General features: G+C 41.2%; 1 protein-coding gene across 2 annotated transcripts in view; it reads right to left on the bottom strand.

The window, feature by feature from the left end:
- Positions 1 to 429: 429 nt before the first annotated feature.
- LOC137439418 (kinase suppressor of Ras 2) overlaps positions 430 to 8477 on the bottom strand; it is a 110552-nt gene continuing 102504 nt past the window's right edge. For both annotated transcript variants that reach the window (XM_078768432.1, XM_068135154.2), the window contains one exon: positions 430 to 3099. In XM_078768432.1, the coding sequence (XP_078624558.1) occupies positions 3093 to 3099 (7 nt within the window). In that variant the 3' untranslated portion in view covers positions 430 to 3092. The remainder of the gene's footprint in view (positions 3100 to 8477) is intronic.

The raw sequence follows: 8477 nt of genomic DNA, 5'->3' as shown, positions 1-8477 counted from the left end.
CAGTCAGGCTTTCTCAGCAGTGGGGTCCTCCTGGGTCTCCTACTATAGAACCCACTTACATTGAGTTGGCGATGGATAGTGCGAGTTGAAATTGTCTTACCTTGTGTCTGAAGGTCAGCTTGAATCTTTTTGGCAGTTGATGAACTTTGCGAGAGCATTACTTGGTTCCTCCAAAGAACACAAGGGTAGTCCATCATACACACGAGATTTTTTGAATGTCCCTTCTTTTCTATTGTTTGACATTTTCTATAAACTATGGAATGTCCCTTCTTTTCTCTACTTTTCCACATGGCACATACTTTTATATAAAGGGGCCTTTTCTAGGCCCCTGGCATTTTACCCAAGAATACGAATACTTTTAATGGTTTTCATGGTATGAGGAAAGGAGACCTGTATTTAGTATTTGCTGTTAAAGAAAAGGATACCAAGTCCAGATGATATTTTTATTCTGTAAACAATGAGCATTTCCAGTAATGAAACACAAAGCTTTTTCTGAGATAACATGCAAATAAATCACGCACGTATTATCACAAAGGGATTGTAAAATAACCCAAACAGGGTACAACAACAAAACAGGACATCTCAAATAACTTATTTAAGTTACGGTAAGCAAAGGCCCACATATAGAAAATATTACAAACTTTTTATACAAAATGTACATGGAAACAACAATGGCCCCCTCAACCATAATCACAAATTATTTATTTATTCCACCTCACGCGTGCCAACACCTGCCAGTTTTCTTCTATTTAAAATTCACAGCTTCTTCAAAGTCAGTGCCAAGCAAATGATTTTGGAAATGGTGTGACATCAGCACATGCAGCGACATCGTCTGCTCAATGAAAGTTGCCAAACGAGATTCCAAATGAAAAAAAAAGGAATATGCAAACTAAGAAAATTGTACAAGTCAAAGTCTTCGCGTGCTTTGTGGTTAAACACGGAAACATCGACGCAAAATCAATTCCACAATAAATTCACGCTCACACACCTCGTTTTGCATTACCGTCCCAGTATCTAACATCCAAAAGTTTATCTCAGGTCCAAGTGCTTAGCTTTAACACAACGGTCGATCAAGACTGAAATTTTACAAATGATCGTGGAAATGATGCAACAACTTTACCGTCTACAAGGTACATGGCTTCAGGTATGAGGATGCGGATAATTTGCAACGGCATCCATCACATACAGCCACATGTCAGGCTGTGGCAAATTTATTTATTTTCTCATTTACATCAACAGTTGTTCCTCGATTCACAAAAAAAACCGGAAAAAGAATATGAAAAAACAGGATAAAGATTTGTAGAATTCCATCTACAAATATACGACGCAGCTACAAACTAAACTAACATGATATTCTCAAGAAAAATTCTGAGTTTAAAAGGAAAGTAACCTCCACCGTTACCCAGGACAGGTGAAGCGCCTTATATTTTTAAGCAGCCTGCTTCAACAATTCTCATCATTTTTGCAATCAACCTTCCGAGTATCTAAAATAAATCAAAGCTGTACACACACACTGTATCACACTCACAAATGCACCTGTATTCTTCAAATGATGCAAAATCAAAACGATTACGTAGTTTCACAAAACGTACGATTCCAAATTCAGCCCAACATGTTTTGAGCCAAAGCCCAGCCTGTGAAAACATTCCGAAACCATCGTGACAAGTAAAATACATTCCTTTAGCCCCCAAAAATTCCATTTTAAAATCGGTGCATAGTAAGCAGTTGAAGAAAACGATAATTCCATTTATTTATTTTTTTGCAACGTAAACCCGTTTCTGGCCACCATTTTCACAGCTTACATGACCCCTTTGTAAATGGATATATTACAGGCCCAAATGGTTAATTTTTTTTGCTTCACGTTTTAAAAGTTATTTACCTTAATGTGTGAAATCAGCCCAAGTTTTTGAAGATGGTACATAGACATCGAATGACACCAATATGGCGTCACTCCTCCGCAACTCCGCATTTGAATGTTGCACGAATTTGAATCAACTGCTTCTCTCCACCATTTTTAAGTTTAGGCGGAAGTTAAAATCTCAGAAACGTAACAAAATACACATTGCACATCAAAAGATACAAGGTAACAAAAACCTTTTCAATAAAAATATCTTCTCTTTTCCAAACCAAAACAAATATAAACCAAGTCAAATAAAACACTTGCCTATCAAACTTTTACACTCCCCCAAAAAATACGAATGCATCATAACTACCTGTAAACACCATTCACACAATGATAAAGTGGGTGCAGAAAAAATATCTCAAGTAATAAAATAAATAGCAAATAATACAACGATAATAAGAATTTCTTTTGAAATATCTAAAATTCCAGTGCTTATCTCGCCAACAAGCATTCTTCTGGAAAAGTCATGGATAACATTATTATTTGGCACTTCCTTGAACAATTCAACAGAGTAAGCTCAGCCAAGGTCACAAGTATTATTATTTTTCATGTTTTTGCCATTAATTTTTTTTGAAGTTGATAAAGCATATACATGGGTTGTAAGACCCTTGCCCTGAAGACCATCGGCTTAGGCCCTGCCATGTAGAAAACCTGAGCCCTGCCATGCAAAGAAAAGACATTCATGTCAATGGCAACATCACACCAAAACATCCCTCTATAGCAGGTCGTGACTTGCTTAGACACTGCAGTGTAAACAGAAAAAGTTGGGCCAACTTCAGATTTTCAAAATCTTTCTTGTTAATTGTAACGAGGAGTGAAGAAGAAAAAAAGTTTTTAATTCATGTCAAAACAAGAATGCTGAAAGTACTTCACTTTGCCATAGTGACATGCAAGCAACATCATGCAAACATGGCCAATGGCTCTTTGCAAAGGACTGTGGGAAGATGGTGCCACCCTCATTTCCACTGACCACCCATCCATCCGGCTATTACAACTCATACTTTCTCACAACAAAAGTTTGAAGAATTTGTGTGAAAAACCAAGCACCCTGGCAAACAGGTGGTTTCAGCTGAGGGTGGAATTTTCAGTTAAGGGTGGAGATGTTTGTTTTCTCCACTTTTCAGTTTGCTCCAAGTCTGCCATATTCCACCTTTTCACAGAAAACAGCACAGCCAGGGTTCAACTCCAGCTATAACCTGAGAAGGCAGGGGGAAGTGGAGGGAGGGGGGGTTCGAACTTTAAATATATTTCACAGCACACTACAATAATACATCGTCGGAACCTGACATTCATGGGGGAAACGTTCCTGGAAAACGCCACGAATGTCAAATCCGCAAATGTGGGGGCATTGTTTCAATGGGAAATGGGGGGATAGGTTCCGGCGGTTCATGATTCATGAGGAAAAACCAAAAATCCCATGAAAAAAATGTTTTCAGAAGGGTTATGTGTGCGGCTAGTGGAAGATTTTTTCTGCGCCTGCGAAAAACCGCGAATACGCAAAGCACAGAGCCGCAAATGTAGAAGCAGGTCACATTTTATCAACAGCAAATAAGCGAGATCCGTGATTGTCGAGGTTCAACAGTATATATGCAAATACAGGGTGTCCAAAATGGAAATACCAAATATATTGTTGAATAGTTTTATTGTTATTCGTGATATTGACCTAAATTTTGATAGAAATACATGCATTAGACTTGTAAGTTTGAGTTTGTTGTGAATATTGATTGTTATTTTCTGTTTCAGGAGAAACCCCATTTTCTGATAAAATGACAAGCCCCCAAGAGAAAGAAAAAATTGTACATTTGTACATGAATGTGGTTCAACCGTTCAGGCTTGAAAGAGATTTTCAGCTGGCAACGCCGGGTAACTTTGTTAGAATTACAATAACTAGGGCATTGCCCGTACTATATCTATATCTAAAATTATATCCCCCCCCCTCTATTTACATGAAATGGTTTGGTCCAAAGCGAACGGCTTGCGAGTACGGTGACAATCCCCCCCCCCCTCTATTTACATGCAATGGTTTGGTCCAAAGCGAACGGCTTCCGGAGTTTGGTAAAGAAATCGCCATCGCGTGCACAAACGCGCAGGAAAGCGAATGAATCGCAAATTCGGTTTTATTAGTTTTAAAACATAGTTTAACGCCAACATAGTTTGCAAACGTGAAATAAATGAATACGCTCTCAAATGTGCCATCCGAGGCAGAGTGTGTCCTCCACGTTCGGCACACGCGATCGTTCGCTGCTCTCTGATTGGTTGAATCGTTTTTTGGACATAGCTCGGTAAGTAATTGTCCGATTAATATGAAACCTTGAAAAGGCACATCCTCGGGTCCCCAGCAATATACCTGGCAAGTTAAAAGTATATCGGACCCGTGGTTGTCGAGAAACAGCGGTCACAGACAAACAGACGTACAAACGTACAGACGTACAGAGATTACTGGAATTATAGATAGATACCCCAACGTACATCTCCCCCTTTTCTGTGATTTCGCAAATACGTTGTCACTTTATTAACACCACGACTTGATTTGTGTCGCCTAAACCCACACTTAAATCTGTCCTTTCTAGTATCCATCGCCGCAGCATTCAATGACACCTACCCTGTACAAGAACTACTTTGCGTCGTGCATAAAGAAATGTACCATACTGTAGAGTGGCGAGGAGGCAGCATAAAAGCGTTACCTTGAATTCAAATTAAATTGGAAGTTAAGTTGGATGTTATTCATCGAATGGACGCTGGTGAACATGCCGTTGATGTTGTTGGATTATTAAGTTTTCCTCCGACTACAGTACATACCATTTATAAAAATGCCGACGTTTATTGCACACCATGGCTGGTTCAATCCGGTTCTGATGCCGAAGATGGCTGGTTCGAGCTGGATTCCGGAAGAGTTCGCAAAGGTAAGAAAAATTGTAAAGTCCAAAATATGTTCTTTATTTGTATTGTTACGTTTGTGGGAGTAGCTATTGAAATACCTTAGCCCAGGTCGGATTGTATAGGGTAGTGTGCTCAGAATGTCGTGAAGAAGAAGAAACCTTCCTGTAACTAAGTCAGGCCTGGATGCCCACATAAGCATTATGTGTCGCTGAGGTGAGGGGTGGAGCTAAGCTAATTAGTTTAGGTATAAGGGTAGATTCCCTGTGTGTTGTCGCCTCAGTGTTTTTTTCCCTTCGTTCCTTTTGACAATTACACCACCAACCATGCGATCAGCGCCGAAATGAAATAAGCGATCGCCGACTGGATCTGGACACTACCACCGACACCACCCAGCGAAATCATCTCTGTGGGCGTGAAGAGTGACCGTGAAGCCACGTCCCAAAGGACGATTGGATGAGGTGAGCGGGTGGCGCTCGGTGATTGCAGCGCGTGCGACGTCATCATCAAACATTCTGGCGACAGGGACAAAAAGGCAGAGCACCGCCATTGTCGCTCTCTTGGTTCGGGGGTTTCATAACGAGCAGTCGCACGCCCCTGTTGCTCTCTTGGTTCGGGGTTTCATAACGAGCAGTCACACGTCCCTGTGGCTCTCTTCATTCCGACATTCATTACGAACAGCCACATTTATTATTTGCTCTCTCTTGGTTCCGACATTAATCACACTTCTCTCTCTTCTGCGCTGGCTTTCATAATGAGCAGACGCACGTCCCTATCGCTCTCTTGGTTCGGGGTTTCATAATGAGCAGTCACACGTCCCTGTGGCTCTCTTCATTACGACATTCATTACGAACAGCCACATTTATTATTTGCTCTCTCTTGTCTTGGTTGCATTTTTGTTCTCCCTGTTCCGGGCTGCGGGAAAGGTGGACGCATCCCTTCTCTTGTCTCTCCTTCGTGCTGGCTTTGTGACGGCTTCACTTGGTGCCGTGTGTGCCTGAGAGGAATATCAGGGCTCGGTGCAGCCGAGCGGGAAGGACGAGGGAGCCTGGCTTGTACGCCCCGCGTCAGCGGCTGGCGGTGAACGACCTCGCACCATTGCGTGTGTTCCCGCACAGGGACGCGGACCTGTGTCAACCCCGGATGATCAAGAACGCCAGAGCTGAGTATCAGGCAAACGCACCACACTACCTTTTGTTACTTTCGTTATTTTATCATCCCCTTGTGTTGTATATGAGTCCGTATGGGGGCGCCACAATTTAGGAATTCATTTTACCGTACAGTTCTGTTATCCTGGCATTTGTTTTTATTAGACCCATTCTTTGTTGACTTTCAATTTCTTGTCTTGTCCGTTTATTTGTTTGTGAGAATCAAACAACCCTCGTCAAGTCTGGCCGTACAGGTAAGGACCTCGCTGCTCTCCACTACCACCGCGCGTGCTGAAGAGATAACACCGCCATAGTTTGGGTATACACATCGGAGTTAAAGCACGTTTGGCCATCCGTCACCCTGCGGTGTTCAATACAGGGTAGACACGCGACAGTAATACAATATATGTATGTGTATGTGTATATATATATATATATATATACATATATATATATATATACATATATATATATATATATATATATACATATATATATATATATATATATATATATATACATATATATATATATATATATATATATATATATATATATATATATATATATATATATATACATATATATATATATATACATATATATATATATATACATATATATATATATATATACATATATATATATATATATATATATATATATATATACATATATATATATATATATATATACATATATATATATATATATATATATATATATATATATATATATATATATATATATATATATATATATATATGTTAGCCATTAGGGTTTAAACCCCATGACTCAATTGATCATAACATCTGAAATTATATATTGTGCTTCTGAAAACTGATTTGAACTCAGCTGCAGGCAGAGGCGGGTGGACAAAATGTGGTTTCTAGGCTCGAGGTGCAGGATACAGGAAAAACCTGTGGATCCTTAGCCCAGTAAACAAGACCTTGAATGTATGTGCCAGACATAAGATAAATAGCCCACAACCCACGTACAGGGAAAAACATGTTGCCAAACGCCTTCTTCACAAAGGGAATAATTAATTATATATCTTTGTAGTTTCTAGTGTGTCTCCTAAATCAAGGACGTAACCAACCTCGGGAGAAATATAGACATTACATATCCTTTGATTGTTATTGTATTCAGCATGTGTATTCAATCATTAATCTACTATTATGCCTAGTGTCAAGAAAACCATTGAAGGTATTATGAGAATATTTCCTTCGGCCTGCGCTCGGGTCTGATGTGTTTAGATAAAGAGCCAAAAAAGGTCACCCTATCCTATGCTTACATCTTTTCAGTCTAAGTTTGGCCTTCTGCAGGAAGGGACGATGGTAGGTGGGTCTTTATGGCCCAGTTTTCTTTGTCTTTAGCGCAGACTCTTATCTGATATTTTTGCTATATATGAAATGCCTATTTGCTGATTTTGCAGTGAGTGTCTTGAAAATGCCCGCTGCGTGTCAGGCGGTGCATTCTTGAGCCTTGCTCCACACTGTGTGTTTGTAATCGATTTCATTAAACATTGCTGCTCTACTCCTTGTTCTCCTTCCTTCCCTTGAGGTCATCGACCTCCACAGATCTGGTGTCAGGAGTGGGATCATCCAGGTGTGCAGACGAGGTGGTCCCTCACGTTCCAGGTCGGGAAGGAGGCCCTGCCGGCATCTAATTTGGGTAAGCAGTTTTTGCACATCGAAATTGAAAGCCTCCTACCTTACTTTGGATGTGTGGACCTCTGTCGGCTGTACTACCTGGCTTGTATTCCGAACCATATTTCGTTTAACCAGAGCAGCAGTGGGTAACGAATCGATTATACAGGGCGCCCGAGATAAGGAGGGATACCCCTCAGGTAAGCTCCCTGCGTGGGAAGCAGGTAGACCGCTATGTGGGTGATAGATAATAGGTGTTAAGTTTACTCCGGCGTGAGAACTGTGTTTAAGGTTAGAGATCGGGGGGCGACCCGATCTTAGGACTACCAGGAGGGATTAACCCAAGAAGGTAGGAAGAATGGGTAATAAGGTAGGAAAGGAGGGAGAGCCTTTGAAGAACACTCCAGCGTTTTACATGAAAAGAGAACATGGGTATGCTGCTTTGCAGCCGGGCAAAGCATGGGCTGTATTAACCAAGGGTCTGAGTACGCCTTGGCCAGAGGAAGGGTCATTTGCAATAGACAAGTTGGATGTGCTATATGGGGCTTTAGATGCCCTAGAGAAGAAGAAGAGACTCCCACCTGATTCATGGAAGGTCTATAGTTGGTGGAAGGTGGAGGCCTTGAAGAGACAGGCAGCCTCCAGACAAGCGAGTTTGCAAGGAGAGTTGGGCAAATACCAGGATGAGCGAAAACAGGGTCGAAAGAAGCAGGATAAACAGATGAAGGCGCTCGCAGCGCAGATAAGCCAGAGGCTAATGGTAGCCCGGATTAATTCCGAAGAGGAGGAACAGGATGAGGAAGATGAAATCCCTGTTTCCTATTCCCCCCATGGTCCAGTCCCAGGATCTAAGGCACGTACCCGACACCAGGGCGCTGTAGGGGAAACAAATGGGAGACC

This window comes from Myxine glutinosa, chromosome 14 (assembly GCF_964187855.1).
Source record: "Myxine glutinosa chromosome 14, kmMyxGlut1.1, whole genome shotgun sequence".
Lineage (NCBI taxonomy): Eukaryota > Metazoa > Chordata > Myxini > Myxiniformes > Myxinidae > Myxine > Myxine glutinosa.
This window is presented reverse-complemented; position numbering and strand designations above follow the sequence as displayed.